This window comes from Anthonomus grandis, chromosome 2 (assembly GCF_022605725.1).
Source record: "Anthonomus grandis grandis chromosome 2, icAntGran1.3, whole genome shotgun sequence".
NCBI classification, from domain to species: domain Eukaryota; kingdom Metazoa; phylum Arthropoda; class Insecta; order Coleoptera; family Curculionidae; genus Anthonomus; species Anthonomus grandis.
In genome coordinates, this window is record NC_065547.1 from 29,597,533 (window position 1) to 29,616,135 (window position 18,603).

At 34.3% G+C, this 18,603-nt stretch overlaps 1 protein-coding gene across 3 annotated transcripts in view; it reads right to left on the reverse strand.

Moving 5' to 3' along the window:
- Positions 1 to 387: 387 nt before the first annotated feature.
- LOC126733592 (G-protein coupled receptor dmsr-1-like) overlaps positions 388 to 18,603 on the reverse strand; it is a 265,160-nt gene continuing 246,944 nt past the window's right edge. For all 3 annotated transcript variants that reach the window (XM_050436941.1, XM_050436940.1, XM_050436942.1), the window contains one exon: positions 388 to 976. In XM_050436941.1, coding sequence (XP_050292898.1) covers positions 777 to 976 — 200 coding nt within the window. In that variant the 3' untranslated portion in view covers positions 388 to 776. The remainder of the gene's footprint in view (positions 977 to 18,603) is intronic.

Here is an 18,603-nt window from a genome sequence, read left to right on the forward strand (position 1 = left end):
CGAGCCCTGTATCACCAAACAGTCGATATTCTGACAAATTAATATATAACTCCATGATATAATAAAATCATCGACTTTAAAACAAAGAGACAAACAAGTAATTTTGCTAATCATTTATTTCATTTTAGAATCTCAAATGTAAAAACCGGTAGATTACAAAATAGCGCATCATTTTTAATTTAATTCAAAAGCTAATTTATCTGCCACGCCCAAATAAATAAAAGTAATAAAAAAGTCGAGTGGGGAGACGCTGCTTACACGTTCATTAAATACCATCGACGTTTTATTGCCTAAACAAAAAAGAATGTTCATATTGATATTGCTTTCATATTCATTTTGCTTTTTTTATTATATCGACGATATGAGTTCAATATATAAAAAAAACACTGACAGATAGACAACTATATTTTTTAAATTAGTTTATTACATAGAAAAAATTAAAATTATTACTATGTCAATTGTAAAGAGTCTTTCGAATAAATATTTATTTTCTCTTCACAAAATTACCTCAAAAACGTTTTATACCTTCTATAATTTACCACGGACATCAATGTATATAGCATGATTTATAAATAAGTTATCAGATACGCCCTTGATAATGCACCATGGACGTTCTGACAAAAATTAAATATAAATCTCTTAAAAAGCTTATGAACTAATATCACAGTGTGACATAACTTCGGTAATCTAGTTACACTGGTTACACAGTTAACCCCTAACGGACGTCAGCCATTAGGGACCGCACAACATTCACTTTGAACTTTCGGCCGCACTGTCTACACCAACGACATCTTCGTCTCCACCCCGTTCTCCTCCTGAGTTACTTTCGAACTCGACCGCTTTAGTGCCATCCAGCGGGTGATTTTTTCGATTTGAAACATTTCTTGGAACGTGACGCGAAATTGTCTGGACATGGTGCAGTACAAGATGAAAGTGATGGAGGAGTTTATAAGGGCCATTATGTCCATTACTTCACCTGGAATTAAAGAAATTATTGTTAAAATAGTTAAAATGAGGGATGAACGATGGTCATTTTTAATAAGGATATGAAGTTTTTCGAGCAAGGTGGGAATAGCACTATGTAAAAATGAGAAAACTTTACAAATTACTGCCTTCAGCAAGAAAATTCGATGCAGAAGATGAAAAACTGAGAATTTCGTGTGTAAAAGCGGTATATAAATCACCTGGGTAGAACTGCGTAAAAATCTATTTCTCGTTGTTTCTGTTCTCAATTTCTCGTCTGTGTTTTCTCGTTGTTTAAAGGGTTCAGATTGAGAGCGACGAGTGACGCTACAAGTATTTTAAATCAGTGTAGCATTTTATGATTTAATTTAATTCAATTTGTGTTAAAATAAATCCTTATATTAGATTATTTTTAGTGCCATCTTTACGCATGGGCCTGAGGCCAGGGCTCCTGCTTTGAAGGAGCACCATCGAGCCGACTCCATCACAGTTTTTTTACTTGAATTTTATTTTTTATTGTTATTTAATTAAAATATTAGTAATTTTATTTTTTAACTGTACATAGTTGTGTTGATTTTAATTATTAAAAAGCTAAGTAAAAGAAGTTTTAAATTTTTTCATTTGGTCTACTAACTTTTTGATTGCTAAATTCTACTTAAGAATTTGTTAAGAGCCCCAAACATTTGAGTTATGTCAAAACGCGCATATCAGAGTAGTGCACAAAAAAACGAAAAAAACGCTCATCAAAAGTAGTTTTGCATTTTTACGGCTAAGTTTTGTTAACCAAAGGAGGGAGAAAGTAAACTCAAAGTAAACTCTGTCTCATAAATCAAGCGTCTATTAAAGGTTACGCGTTTCGCCGCATTAGGGCATCATCAGATCTACATAAAATTATCAAAATTAAATGATACAGAACAGAATGCTAATTAACAGAAAAGACATACCTATCTAAATACAAAAACCACACACTGACTAACACTAACATAAATAAAAAAATATAAAATAAAATAAGTTTACGCCATCGTGTATCGTTATTAACTAAAATATGGACTTTAAAACGCCAAATATCACGTCCAGTACATATTATCTTAAAAGGAATGAAAACAAATACAATTATGGAAGGACAAAAAATATAAAAAAAGATGTTTTCAAAAAATGTTTTATTTTAATAGGGATCGAACCATTGCTTTGAAGAATTTAAAAATATAAACATAAACAGAAATCGATTTTATTAAAGCTGCAAACTGTCAGAAAAATTCTAGGAAAATCAACCTAAGCGTTTCCGAATGTTTAAGTAACCGAACGGCAACCTGAGATCTACCGATTTTTTTTTTGATTAACGGGTTAATTCAACCGATGAATTAATGGTAAATTCTAAAAAGTGCCCATTGGCCATTATAGATTTTTCAAAAGTAAACATGTCACTGTCTTTTTATTACAGGTTATGTTTGACATTTAAATTTTAGACATTGACGTTTCAGTCAGAATATGGCAAGTCAAGGTAGCTGCATGTATTGCAACAAATTTACGATTTTATTTCACTACTGATGTCTCACCGACAAAGCTTTTCTATTGAATTAAGTGAGGAATTAAGTATGGTGGGTAATTCTGCAGTTTGGCAGCTTTTGTCAAAAATAACGAAAAATGGTCGGGTTTTTGGCAAAATGGGTAGATTTCAATATATATTTTTGACTAAGAGTAGCGGAAAGCCAAATTTTATCACGAAGAGGGTGTTATCACGCACTAAATCACTCACTATGGGACATGAATAGAAGAACGTCATTAGAATAACCCTTTATTCGATTAGTTTTGTCAACAAATAGGTTACAACTAAGTTGAGGTTAGGTGTGGTGTTGCCAGTTCTGTCGTCTACTGCATTTTGTCACTCTGCATCTTCAGCCTTGTCCCCGGTGTGGCTGACTCATAAGTGCCTTCTCTAAAGTGGCGAATTCACTCTATATTTTTTAAGTCACGTGAAATGTTAGGTATTATGCGTAAAATAAATTCACAAAAACTGTTTTACCTTTTCTTGTAACTAAATCTGTTATTTTCGTGCAACAAACATACCAAAGACACCCATAATGTATTATTATTTTGGTAATTTTTAGACTTTGGTCCGAATTAAAAATAATACGATTCCACCGTTTAGCGGCTTTTGTCAAATTTGGAGAATTTTTACCGGTTTTCTTTTTTAAATAGCTTAATTTTATGTGGAAAAAATTAATAAAGTGGCGGAAGGTGTATTTTGCTAATAGATTCTTTATAAACAATGTGAAGTACTCACAAATAGAGGTAAACTGATTTATTTAAATTTTTTGCTATTTTTTTTTGCATAAATGACAGTCGCATGGATCAATCTATCAAATGGGTTGTCGACTCTGGGAGTATGTCTGCAGTGTTTTGGTTTGTTCAGTTTCTCTATCGCCGCGAGGGGAACATCAGGCGCTGCGCACAGACCATAGATATACCCAACCCAACTCAATTCAATTCAATCTAACCCAACCCAATCCAACCCAACCCAACTCGACCAAACCCAACCCAACCCGTAAGCGTAAGCTCCTTGTTGGGAGCGTTGGTTACGTTGGGTGGGTTGAGGGGATGGGATGGGATGGGATGGGATGGGATGGGATGGGATGGGATGGGTTTGGGTTGGGTGGGTTGGGTTGGGTTGGGTTGGGTTGGGTTGGGTTGGGTTGGGTTGGGTTGGGTTGGGTTGGGTTGGGTTGGGTTGGGTTGGGTTGGATCTTAAATTGCTCAAGCACCGCTCATAAAATTTTGCGAATTTTTACAATTTTTTTTAAATGGCCTAATTTTACCAAAAAAAAAAAAAAAGTGGAGGAATGATACGATATAATTCGCCGCGAACATCTGAATTTTGTTAGAACTTTTAAGCGATTTGCCAGAAAATCGCTGAAAAAGTCCAAAATAACACAAACCGCCCTCTAGCGCTTAAGAAAACCACTAAGTCGTCTAAGTAATTATACCACATAAAAGCCTGATAATTATTCTTGAAAACAAAAGTAAGCTCGTTAAAATTGGTTAAGCCAATCAAAAGTTATCAAAAATTTTAGATATAAATATTCAACCCTTCCCCCACCTATTATTTGACAGATTAAAGAAAAAAGTTTGAAATAAAAAATGTTTAGAATTTATAATACTTTTAAATGGCAGCATTCTTTTCTAGGATTTACTTTGAATATTTTTAATAAAACCAATTTTTTCTATTTCAATCTTGTATTACGCCCCCTAGCGGTCATCGTACGAACTTCTAAATAATTTCCAGCAATTTCTCTTTGCCGCTTTTATTAGAAATATTTTTTTCCCTACGCTGTGCGATGAGTAGTTACTCAGATATGGCCGGCGACCTCTCTTAGTTTTACACCCGGTACGTGACTCCATGAGCCAAATAGCACCAAGTTCTTAATAATATCACACTGTAATAGACACTTATGTTTAATAATTAAGCGAAGCAATTGCGACAGATTCATTGTTATAATATAAGAGGCCATTGACACCTTCAAGCCATACCAAATTATAATACTCCAAAATTGCAATAATAACATATTAGGAAATAAGTAGATCTATACGTGTATGCATTACTTATCGATTCAATGTACTTAAATTATTGATGACCATGACTATTTCGGCAACTGTATTTTTTGATGAACGTTAATTGAATATATTCCGAGCTATGAACAGAACAAGTTGTATCTAATTAATAAGGGTACGTAGTGCTACCCCCGAAACTGTCCTGATGGAAATAACCCAACATTACAACACGCCAAATGCGGCTCTATTTTCTCGCATTTTTTAGGCATCAAGCACTAACAACCAACAAAAGAATGTTGGATAAAATAATTTAAAAGATGTGATTGTGCGTATATATATATAATTATAGCTTTCAGAAAGAGAAACTTGTTTCGTTGTCATAACTATAAGTTTTTATTTACTTTATAGTTTTAGAAGTTTCTATAAAATGAGAATTAACTAAGGCTGCGACAGCAACAATATGTAGCAAACTTTCTGGACCGAATTTCCACATGTTAAGACGCGTATATATTGAACGGGACGCGCATGGAACGCACCTGGTAGAATTTTTAGTTGTGACGCGATTACCGCGCGCTTACTACGCGCAATTTTTATCCATTAGGAGAGACGCGCCTGCCACGCGCTACCAACAAATCAATTTTATCGATTGTAATTAATTTTTTATTTGAAGCAAGTGCAAACAAGCTTCAGTATAGTTTAGCATTTGAGTAATAATATGGAGGTTGATATCTCGGCTTCTATGGGCACTATCGGGAAAATTCTAACGGGTTTGTCTTAGTTTGCTTCTCCCGAATCCAACGTACCTCTTACATTAGCCGAGATATCGCATTTTTAGAGCTCATTCTTGGACTCAAAAACGAGGTCGAAAATTGACTTTTTTCCGAATTTTTAAAGTGCTCTTATTCCCTAAGTTCTGCTTTAGTCCGTTAATCGTTAATCCCTATTTTTAGGATCTGATAAATTTGGGTATCTATAATTCAATTAAGACAAGTTATTTCTCTTCAGCCCACATGACAAGAAAATATTACTAATAATAAAAATAGTTTATTTAGATCATTCTGAATCCTTCTCCATCGAACATGCTACAGACCGTACTAATTGAAACCAGCGTGCCCCTTTGTGATCGTCGATAGAAAATCGATTGCAAAGTGCCTACACCACAATGCGCGCGCGCCTCTTGAATCCTGGTACTAATTGCACAAATTTGGCGTGTCGAAAGCGTATCGCGTACGCGTCCCGTTCAATGTATACGCGCCTTTAACACCGCACTCATTTAGTTGCGGTAAAGTACCACGCTCTAGAAGTTAACGAAATAAGACTTATTACAATATTAATATAAATAAATCAACATTTTTTTATTCCTTTTTTGCTCAAAAAAATTTTTTTCTTAGAGCTTGTAGTACAAATCTTGTACCTCACACATGCGTAAATTGTGAGTATCTTTTCGCATTTGTTAGGTAAATACCTTGAAATTAAAAAAACACCTTACCAGTTATGATAAAATAAACCATAAAAATATGGTATTATTTGGTGTCACGTCTATTGTTGTGTTATATCGACTCTAGAGAAATCCAGCATTGAAAGTCTCTTGTAACAAGTCACTTGCATTGCTTTCAGGCTAGAAATAATCAAAAAAATTATTTAACACAAAAGGTGATGAACAAGCAAACAGTGATACTGATGATAGTAATGCCAACAAATGTTTTTTACGGCTACGATAATCCTTCAATAATTAAATAACCGGAGAAAGTGCTACATAAACCAAAGAATCTCTGATCCCATTTCATAAGTTTCATCAGATTCAAAGCTATTTATTTAAAAGCAGTTTTTACAAAAAAAAAATCGTGAATTTTGGATTTGTAAAGGTTCAGAACCTTTCTAAAAGAATAATGATTTCTCAGAAGTTTTTAGTTATTATTCTAACTTATATGAAATCGAGCTTTAAAATAAACCCAAGAAATTTAAATAAAATATTTTTAATCGTAACTTAAAGAATGGACAAATTGCAGAAAGAAAATGGTATACCTATAAATGATCCTCTCCGTCGACAAAATCTGTTTTTTGTTATTTCTGTTGTGTGTTTTCCACTTTTAATACAAGCGAAAAATCTTCCTCTGGATGTAATGAATGGAGCACATTAACAATTTTATTTTTGAACATGAAACTAGTTAAGGACGTAAACAATCCACAATAACATACATTACTAGAAGAAAATCTATTAGCATAGCACATAACATACGCGCTCAATATACAGTAGAACTGGATTACTGGGAAAGCGTACTAAAACGAGTTGTAGCAGTAGTTAAATTTTTCGGGACAAAGGACTTTTATTTCGCGGATACAATGAGCTTCTTGGATCTCAACAAAACGCTTAATTTATTTAGAACGCATAAAGTTTATTATAGGGGAATTTGATGCCTTTCTTGCTGAACACTTAAAAAACATGCGTGCGCATTGCATGTTAGTTACGTTAAATATATAACAGCTTTGGGAAACATGGCGCAGAAGACAACAACCAACCAGTAGAAATCAAAAACGAAGCGCTATGTCATGAAAAAGCTGGAAAAACTGGAGAACGCTAAAAGCCAGAACACAAGAAATTATTTTGAAAGGTATGAATACTTCGTTTAAGCTAAATTCCCAGTAAAATACAAACCTTTCTCACAAGACAAATTAGTGGAAGTTTTCGGATTAGGTTTTTTGACGGGCCAGCTTGTAACGTCAGTGAATTTATCTGGTAAAGAAAAGTTTAAGGTTAAAATATTTTCTTCCGGCAATTGATACTTTAACAGCTAACCTAAAACAAAGGTCTCAGTCATATGAAGAAGCCGTTTGGATTTCTGTCTGAATTACTAACGATTGAATGAAACGAACTCAGTAACAAATGCTGACACTTTGCTGAAATATATTGAGAATATTTAAAGTATCAAAGAAATTAAAACAATAAAAGCCAAGAAATAACTATTTTCGAGTTGTCAAATATTTTACGCAGAGATGGAATCATAAATATATTTCTAAATGTCGATATATCAGTAAGAATTTTCCTATGCCTAATGACAAAAAATTGCAGTGTTGAAAGTTCATTTTCCAAGTTCGTTACCATTTAAAATGAACTAAGAAACACTCTGCGTCAAGACAGGCTAAATAACTTATCATTAATGAGCATAGAAAATGACTTTTTGAAATATATTGATTTCGAAGAGGTAATAAATGATTTTGCTCATCAGAAATGCAGAAATATGCCTCATGTGTCTATACAGGGTCCTGCAACAGTGCGTCGGTCTTCCATAAAGCCTAAAAAAATTAGGTTAAAATTTTCTAACCTCTTAAAAAATGTTTGGGACCTGATAGCGCATATCTGGAAAATATTTTTAAGTATACATTGTGCTTCAAAAAAGTAGGGCAATATAAACAGCATTTTTTTAAAATGGAATGCCATTCTTCTTGTTTTATTTTTAAGACCGCCTTAGGCTACCTAGTATACGCGCTAAATATGGCTGCTTTGTCATGCGCAGTTTGACTGCAATAATTTTTTTATAAAAAAAATCTAAAAATCATTACATCATTTAATTTCATCTTGATACTAGAAATGTTAATTCAATGTCAATATTGGACTTAATTGGGATTCTAGAAGAATGGAGATTTGACTTAAATTGTTTGCTTCTGTCATATACAGGGTATTCGTAGTTAGCAATCATATTTTACGAATTTCAAAGCTCCATTTCTCGGTTTTTTTAAATGGAACACCCTGTATATTTTTTATCCATTTAATGAAGATTTAATACATGAACATTTTTTATTATGTAAACATATTAGCTATCTTTAGTCGTTTTTAAAATATTCACGATAATAATTAAACAAGCATATTAAAAATATTTATCATTTTATTATTATTACATTAAGTGTTCAATATGTCCTCCGTTTTGTTCAAAACATAAATTAATACGTTCCTGAAAACTTCTTTCTACTTCATGTAGCATTTGTGGAGTTACTTGAGCAAACGCATCCCGTATTTTCTGCTCCATATCTACTGCCGTTGTAGGTTGATTTCTACTATAAACAATTTCTTTTACAAAACTTCATAAAGAAAAATCTAATTTTGTTAGGTCAGGTGATCTGTGTAACGAAGTTACTAAATTTTCTGTAATTCTCTTATTTATCTATAGAATTTCTCGGTTCTTTTTCCAACTTAAATTAATAATTTTCAAGATTCATATTGACAACTAAAATTTGCCCAGTAAAGTTAGGAAAGTTTCTATTTTGTTAATAAACGCGCGACCGTGTTAATTATTAATTTATCACCGCGTTAATACCTCAGTACCGTTCGTGTCCGTACCACCACTACTGTTACCGCTTTTACTAAGTACTGCGCATGTCCGTGCTCTATATAACGCGATGCACTGACCGGCAGTCGGCAGTCCGTTGAGTCCGCTGAGTCCCGGCAGTCCGTTGAGTGGCAGTCCGACCGAGGTAAGCCCCACAGTACCGTACATCGCTCCGCCGCTGCCAGCTCCTTCACTCCGCCGCTGTTGTCAGCATATAAGTATAATAGGTAAGAAGGTAGACAAATCCCTTTTTCCTATTCCTAGTGTCCACGGGGTTGCGTGCCGGACCGTTACGGGGTAACTGTGTATTCCTTAAAAAGTACTAGGGGGCTACGTGTCGGACCGTTACGAGGTATCACCCTGCATTGGATATTATCCCATTATTTCCAACCTGACAGCATTGTCATCTTCTACCTACATAATTAAGACCGCGTCTACCGACATTTTAAACAGACAAGGTTACGAGCGACCGCATTTATATTAGACCGCTTAATTTACGAAAAACAAATAAAAACACAAAGTCACGGTCTCACAACATGTAATTCAACGGGCTACACGTATTTCTACATCTGATGATGCTCTAACTAGAGCGAACTAGATCTGATGATGCTCTAACTAGAACGAAACACGTGTAGCCCGTTGAATTACATGTTGTGAGACCGTGACTTTGTGTGTTTATTTGTTTTTCGTCAATTTTGTATGTTGGTCTCTTAGAGAAGAATGGATGAGATTTTTGGATTAGACCGCTTAATTATCCTGTGGGTGACTTACCGCTTACCATTCCGATTAATACCGACCGTTTCATACTTTATTTTCTCTGGGCTCTATCTGATCCGTTCATTAACTGCCATAAATTACCGTACCACTTTTACATTTTGCTTACCGTCATGGGTTTTCTTCATTGCACCCCTCCTTTTCCCGCACCGTACCGTATTGAATTTGGCCGTATGTAAGGCTTATTGAGAAGTGTTAGCAAAGAGATGACATGTTAGGTTTTGGGATGAATAAATGTGATTTTGATGCAATATTGCCTATTGTTTTACTCATACAGAAGACCTGGATTACTTTCTCCACTGTCTAAAGGCTACCCGATAGGCCGTGGTCCCTCATCCACATTAAACTTGAGGGTGGCGCCCGAGATAATGGTTGGATAACCAACTACAAACTTTATAAATAACCCAGAAGATCGAGAGGGGATAGAAAAATTAGAAAGCGCCAGTAAATACCATTACATCTGGCTGGCCAATTAATAGGTGCATTCCTTCCAATCCATTTTTCTTCAAAGGTTACATTTAAATATTCAGTGACATTTCGAGAAAAATGTGGAGGAGCTCCGTCCTGTTGAAACCACATTCGGTTTCTAGTAATTAATGGAACATTTGCAAGTAATCTAGGCAGTTCATTTTGTAAAAATTGAAGATACATTTCTCCATTGAGATGACCATTAAAAAAATAGGGACCGATAATGGTGCTTCCAATAATTCCACCCCACACATTTAATGACCACCTATGCTGGTAGTCGATCTAAATATTTTCCAGATATGCGCTATCAGGTCCCAACATTTTGGGCTTTAGGGAAGACTTCTTTTAGGCTTTATGGAAGACCGACGCACTGTTGCAGCACCCTGTATATAAAAATTCGTGCTGCCGTTTTATTTATTTATGTATTGATTACTTATTTATGTGTATATATGGTGTTTTAATATTCTGTTTTTAAATAGACTATTCTAACAAAAATGTCTGCCTTTTTTGCTATTTTTACAAATCGGAATACGGGTCTTCAAATACAAAAGTGCCAGCGGTCCCGAGATGGTTAAAGACGGCTCTTGATTATTTTCAATTACCAAGTAAATAAAGCAAATATTTTTAATAATAATTTTAACTAAAATACATACATGCGGCCATTTTTCATAGCTCTTCTTGCTCTAATTGATTGATAGTTATATAATTTAGAGTATTTACTAAGGAACATTACTAGTGAATTGAGTAGTTGGCAATTGGTAATTCCTTGGTGATTTTATTACAACACTCTGTATAAATTCTACTTTGCAAACTTTGCTCTTCATACAAGTTTCTAATTTAATTAACTTGTAAGTTTATACATTTTGGACGAATTTTTTAATTTTATTTCATGTTTCAACAAGTGCGTATAACTGTTAATTTTCATTAAATAACTTGTCAGTTTTTTGCTAGAATTTTTTTTTAAATATAATAACACATCTTGTGATATTTTATCTTTGGTTTCTGTAGTTATAATTTTGACTTATTGCTTCTTTTGTTGCTTATTGTCGATAGTTATTTAATCTATATAATATATAGCTTGAAACATTATTGATGAATTGAGTAGAAGATAATTTCTTGGGGATTTTATTACATTGTTATTGACCTGTTCTTGATACAATAAAGGTTCTAATTAAATTAATGTAAGTTTATACATTGTGGAATTTGGACAATTTATTATATTTTTTATGTTTTACTAAACATGTATAAAGGTTAATTTTTATTGTGAATTTTTTGATATAACCTCTTTTTGTAATATAGTAATACAGTTTATGAATATTTTTTGTTTAACAGCACAATTTTATTTTCGTCTCCGTTTAGTACTATTCCTCAACATTCAAAGGGTGCAACATTCAATCGAGTTTTCAGTATTCTATAGATTCTTGTGGAGGTTTCCTAACTAAGAAGTATTAATCTATGGGCATTGAAGGCTACGGAACAGTAAAAAGCTTCTACTCCTCGATCCTTAGATGGAGCCAAGAATGCAAAACTACTTAACCTACCGCTTTTACCGAGGCTGCACTGTTGAATATATTATCTCAAAGGATCTGGAATGTTTTCTGGTTTGTCTTTGTATGACTTGTGTCATGATCAGCTGCGTGAGCTGTGTGTGTAATTTTTTTTTGCACCATCATGGTTGCTTTCACTTAAATAAATCTTGTTCGTCGGTAGTTTTTCGCAGTAAACTCGCCTTTTATTTACTTTCTAATAAAAAGTTCTAACAGGTTATGGGCCCAGGCCGCAGCCCTAGGCCGTCGCCACATTTCAATCGTGTTTTTTAGTTGGTCGTGTCGGCGTAGAATAGAAACGGTAATCGCGAGTGTCGAAAAAATGGCCGTGAACTATCTGAATAATGTGCCAAAGTTGATTGGGAGGGAAAATAATGCAGATTGGATAATGTGTTTGTCTTAGAGGGATTATCGAAGTGTATCGATGGATCTGAAACTGATACCGTTTTAGTAAGCAAGGCCAAGGCAAAATTGATCCTAACTTTGGATTCCTCGCTATTTATTCACGTAAAAGATAGTAGCTCTGCCAAGGATGTATGGAACAAGTTAAAGCGACTCTATGAGGATTCAGGTTTTGCACGTAAAATTGGTTTACTAAGGAAATTAATTTCATTGAGGCTTGATTGTTGTGAATCAATGGAAAATTATGTGAACCAGGTAATCGACACATCACAAAAGCTAGAAAGAAGTGGTTTTCAGCTCAGTCAGGAGTTAATAGGCAGCTTGATGTTAGCTGGATTAACTGACAAGTATGAACCAATGGTTATTGCAATTGAACATACAGGTATTGACATTACAGCAGATTCCATAAAATCTAGGTTGTTAGATATGCACCTAGGTGCGCTGATAGTCACGTCAGTCATCTGGTGGTGCTTTCGCAACTTCTTCGTTTAGCAAAATGACCAAATGGGGTTCTGGAAGTAATATTGGCAGCAAGTGGTTCGGCAAGGGAAATCGAGGTGGCAGTAGTAATGGTGTTAAACCAAAAACTAAAGATGTGACCTGTTTTAAATGTAAAAAGACAGGGCATTTTATGAATAAGTGTTCAGAAATTAAAAGAAATAATAGTGATTTAAGCAATGCTTTTAATGTAGTTTTTTTTGTCGGGGAATTTTAACAACTCTGACTGGTATGTGGACTCGGGTTGCAGTGTTCACCTCACATCAAGGAGTGATTGGCTCAAAAACATGAAGGAAAATTTGCCTGTGAAGTGCAACAATAGCTAATGGGGAGAATGCTGTTAAAATTTCTGATGTTCTATATGTACCGGGATTGATGACCAATTTATTGTCGGTAAGTCAACTTATTAAAAATCAGAACAAAGTTGTGTTTCATAATCAAGGGTGTGACATATATAACAAAAATTGTCAGCTGATAGCCAAAGCTAAATTAGTGGATAATGTATTTAAGCTTGATTTTAAGAATTCCCAGATTAATTTAGCAGGTTTGGCAGTATCAAGTGAAATATGGCATAGGCGCTTTGGGCATTTGAATTACAAAGACTTAAATTCTATGAAAAACGGTTTAGTCACAGGTTTTGAATTTAAGGGGTCAATGGTTAAGCCTAATGAATTGTGTGAGGTTTGCTGTGAAGGGAAACAAAGTAGACTACCCTTTAGTCACAGAGGCAACAGAGCAAATGGTCCATTGGAGGTAATACATGGAGATTTATGTCGTCCAATGGAACTGACATCTCTTGGGGGCTCCAAATACTTCATGATACTTGAGGATGACTTTACAAGGATGGCTTTTGTCTATTTTCTAAGGAGCAAGGATGAGGCCTTTGAAAAATTTCAAGAGTTTAAAAATTTTGTTGAGAATCAAAAGGGCAGCAGGATTAACATTTTCCGCACTGATCAGGGAACTGAGTTTAATAGCAACAAGTTTAAGGTTTTTTATAAGAAGTTTGGCATTTTGCATCAAGAAACAAATGTTTACAGTCCACAACAAAATGGCATGAGTGAAAGGATGAACCGTACATTAGTTGAAAAGGCTTTGAGAAACTTTTTTGGGCAGAAGCTGTTGCTACTGCAGTTTATCTCAGGAACAGATCGGCAGTGTCAGGACTTGAAATTACTCCTTTTGAAAAATGTCATGGCAGGAAACCGGATGTGAGTCAGATCCGCATATTTAGCAGCAAGGGAATGGTCTTAGTCCCCAAAGAGAAGCGTCTTAAGTGGGAGAAAAAGTCGAAGAAAATGGTCTTAGTTGGTTTTAGTGACCATATAAAAGGTTACAGGATGTATGACCCGGAGACAAAGAATATTGTCATAAGTAGAGATGTTGTTATTTAAGAGATCAACACACCAGCCAAGCAATATATTTTATGTGAACCACAGGAATCCAGAGATTCAGTGAAGGCTGAAGCTAATCAGGAGAATGGGAATGTAATGGAGTCTGAGGACTCAGAGGACGACTATGACACTGTAGACTCTACCAGTGATGAGGATTTTGTGTTCCCGGGAGCTGATGACACTGTCCAATCTGATGTAGAGAACTTAGAAGTGAGAAGATCTCAAAGACCAATAAAACAAAAACACTATGATGATTATATAACTTATGCCTGTGTACAAGACGGTGGTGTCAATTTTAATCAGCAAGCCATGTGTAGAGCAGATGCTGAACTTTGGAGGGAAGCCATGGCCGAGGAGGTCAAGAGTTTTGAAGTCAATAACGCTTGGGAACTTGTTGATTGTGTACCAAATTCGACAACTGTGGTTCCATGCAACTGGGTTTTTAAGACTAAGGTTAGTGACACTGGAGAAGTGAAATATCGGGCACGTCTTGTTGCAAAAGGTTGTGTACAGAAGCCTGGAATTGACTATGGTGAAGTGTTGCACCTGTAGTTAGGCATTCTACATTAAGATTGTTGGAAAGCTTAGCTGTACAATTAGATTTGCAAATTATACATCTGGATGTGAAAACAGCTTTTTTTAACGGTTTTCTTGAACAGCCTGTTTATGAAACAGCCAGAGGGGTTTGTTATGAAAGATAATAAAAGTAGTGCGTATAAATTTAAAAAAAGCTATTTATGAACTAAAGCAATCATCAAGAGCATGGAATGCAAGGGTGAATGAAGTTTTGTCTAATCTGGCATACAGTAAATCAAAATATGAATGTTGTTTATTTATAAAGAAGGACAAAAATTCGTTAACCTTAGTGGCATTATATGTTGATGATTTTTTTGTTTTTTCAAATAATTTAAGGGAAATTGACAATTTAAAATTAAAATTAGGGTTGGAATTTGACATTAAAGACCTGGGCGAAGCCAAACAGTGTTTGGGGGTTAGAATTACAAGGGATTATGAAAATAATACTATTTATTTAGATCAAACAGATTATGTAAATCAGGTTTTGAAAAATTTTGGTGTGGAAAATTGTAAAGTAGTTGGTACTCCCATAGAAGCTAAGGTGGAAAAGGTAGAAAATAATGAAAATTCTGATATGAGTAATTTACCCTATCAAAGACTTATTAGAAGTCTTATTGTCGTCGTCAGACTTTTGATTTAGTGGACTGTATTAGGTTTTTGAGATAGATTGAGATTTAATATGGTTCTTCGTTTTTTTCAAGGAATGTTCGAACGCACATTAGTGATGCATAATGGCTTACCTTGCTTCGTTGAAGTCGAGCTTGGTAGCGCTACCATTTCATCGTTCCTTCCATATCAGGCACTCACACTTTAGGTAAAGTTTAATTTAAGTCTTTATTATAAGTTTAATATAATTCGTTAAATAATTACTGCAGGAAAATCACCGGCGGTTAATATGTATAGTAATATGTAATATGTATAGGCTGTTAGCGGTTAGCTGTTTTACAAAACCTACTTGCAAGTATGTGTAGGTACTACTGCGTACTTCCTTCCAATTTCTGGCAATGCATTTGGCCTGCATTGCGCAAGGTCAGTAAGGTTACAAGCCCGCAAAACAATGTGCGTATTTTCGCGGAAAAATGTATTTTAAATAAAATAGTTAATTATTAAAGAACCATCTTATGATTTCCCAATTTAAACATCCAGAAAAAATAATTAAAAAAGGATAAAAATATTTAATATTAATTATTGTTGGATTGATATCCAACACTTATGTACTTAGCAGTGTTAACTAGGCCGGATATTACATTCGCAGTTAATTACTTAAGTCAGTTTAATAACTGTTTTTTCGAATATCATTGGCAGTGTGCCAAAAGAAAACTTAGATACCTAAAGGATACTATACATTTTAGATTAAGTAAGAGGCCTCAAAGGAAGCAGTTTAATTGAAAAATTTGCTGTGTGAACTTATTGATTTCAAGGGTGTTGTGACTATCTTCAGTGATAATCAAAGTGCTCATAAATTGGCTGCAAATCCTGTATTTCATAAAAGGTCTAAGCACATTGATGTAAGGTACCATTTTGTTAGAGAGTGTGTTTCAAACAATATGATTAGTATAAAGTATCAGCAGACTAATGAAATGGTAGCTGACATCTTAACAAAGGAGTTACCTAGAGTTAAGCATATGTATTTTGCAGACAAGTTAGGTCTATTATCTGAATACTGTTTATTCTTTGAGATAGTGGGGGTGTTGAATATATTATCTCAAAAAATATTTAGGGACGTGGCAACATTGCACATTCCAGTAATGTACTCATTTGTTGTCGTTATCTGGAATGTTTTCTGGTTTGTCTTTGTATGACTTGTGTCATGATCAGCTGCGTGAGCTGTATGTGTAATTTTTTCTTGCACCATCATGGTTGCTTTTACTTAAATAAATCTTGTTCGTCGGTAGTTTTCGCAGTAAACTCGCCTTTTATTTACTTCCTAATAAAAAGTTCTAATATGCACGGACTGTCATTACGTCATATAAAATGCGGTCATGCGTCATATAAAATTTTTCATAGTTCCTTAGCTTGCATAACCTTTTTTTTGCTTCTGCGGAAAAACTTGTATCAATCAAATTTTGTGAAGATTTTTGTGATCTGTTTTCATATTTCGCACAAAAGTTGTTTAGTTCAGCCTGTTGCGTGTCAGCTGTGATTAGTTTTCATTTGGGTGTGCTGAGATGTGGGATACAGGAACATTTCTAAAAAAGTAGTGAATTATATTGTTGTAAAAGAACTGAGATAAAAGATTTTATTTGCATAATTATTGCAATTAACTTTTTTGTGATAATGATAAGTGCAAATGTAAACATCAAAATTGAGAAATGGATTCTAAGAAAACCATGTTAAATCTGTGGATAGCAAAAGATACAGATTGCCTTGGTTTTTTAACAGACCCAATATGTTTAAATACTTGGGTTCAGCCTTGAAACCATGAAATCTCAGTAATAAACAATTCTATGCAACTTGACATTTATTCAAGACTAATTCAAGGAGGGGTCTTAAACAAGATATTCAGAAATTATGTATTAAGTACGCAAATAGCAAAAGTGACAAATTTAGGACTTTATTTAATATAGAAATAAAAAAGTCCCGGTTTAACACTTTTTCAATCTGCCTACTATAATTTCCGAAAGAACCACAGATTTCCCACTAACTTTAAGCGAACGGTATATTAGAGCGAAATTCAAATTTCACTCTCAGTTAGTACTATTCCTCGACATTCAGAGTGCGCAACAGTCAATCGGCGTTCAGTGTTCTATTGGTACTTATGGGAGTTTCCTATCTAAGAAGTATTAATCTATGTAGACTTGATTCCCGTGTGTTGGAAGAAGCTAACTAAATTTTGTGGCCCAAACAGAGAAATAAGACGATATAAGTTATCTAAAATATAGCTAAGCTATGATTTAATGGATCATCTTTTACCTTATCAAGTAGCAGAATGCCTCACATTTAAATGGAAGCTTAGGAAGGTAAGTGATACTTACCGTCGTGGTGATATTAAGCCTTATTATTGTAATTGGAAAATTATTTCAGGATTTTCTTAACCCTTTTTGATTTCTTGTAATATTTCCTTTTAACCTTACCACTTCCTTGAGGGTATAATAGAGTTCTGCGATGTACTACACAAGAACAGTCTGATTTACCAAATCAGCGATGGTGGAGGATTTTAATTTAAATATCAGCTGTTATGAGCACCACTTCATATTAAACACAGCTCAGAAAGACTAGGCAGCATGTCTGGAGGAAGCTCCACGTGTCGCCAACTGGAGACAAGGAAAATTCAGGACAGTTATCTTATATGTATGCTCATTAATCATTAATCACCAATAATCATTTAAACCTTTTTCTATTTTGAAACCATAGATACCTATTAGTGAAGTTTGTTGTCATTGTTAATTGAGGCTAATTGGTGAGACATGGACACATAGCCGAAGCCCATATAAAATTGGGTTATGTGTTCTTGTCTTTCTCATCTTTCTCAATAGTAACAGAATATGATATTTCATACAATTTATTTAAGTCCATTGTAAAACTGTTTAAGTATAATTTAAATTCGTACACCCACCAGACAAGGTTCATTAAGTTTGCCTGTGGCTGTTATTTTTATTTAAATATAATTGGAGTAAAACATTTAATACCCATTCGTTATAATTCAACTGAAAATGTAATGACATTTCATATTTCCATTTTATAAAGAGCAATCATTGATCACATTTTGTGGATTTTGCCTCTATAAAACAGAGATTTAGTTTTCAAACTGTATAAAGTGTAGATAGGGTTTATGTGAGTAAACTGGTTTGTTGTTTGGAACTAATGCCATAGCCAAATTGTCTTTACAAGAATTAAAATGATGAGGTTAGAAGTTTTCTTAAACCTAGGAAAACTAAGTAGCACCTATATAGTATGGAAAACTAGTAGCATGTGGTTCTGTTCTCATTTTCTTTATATATAGATTGAAACTTATATTAAATCCTTTAACCAACGCAAGCCTCCAATAATCCTGTTTATCGTCTGCAATCCCTACGTACAATTTAAAATTATGAGATGACAGAGTATAAGTTGCGAGTAAAAAATAACTCCGTGTAAAAAGACTGTATGTTTGTGCCTAAGTTCCGC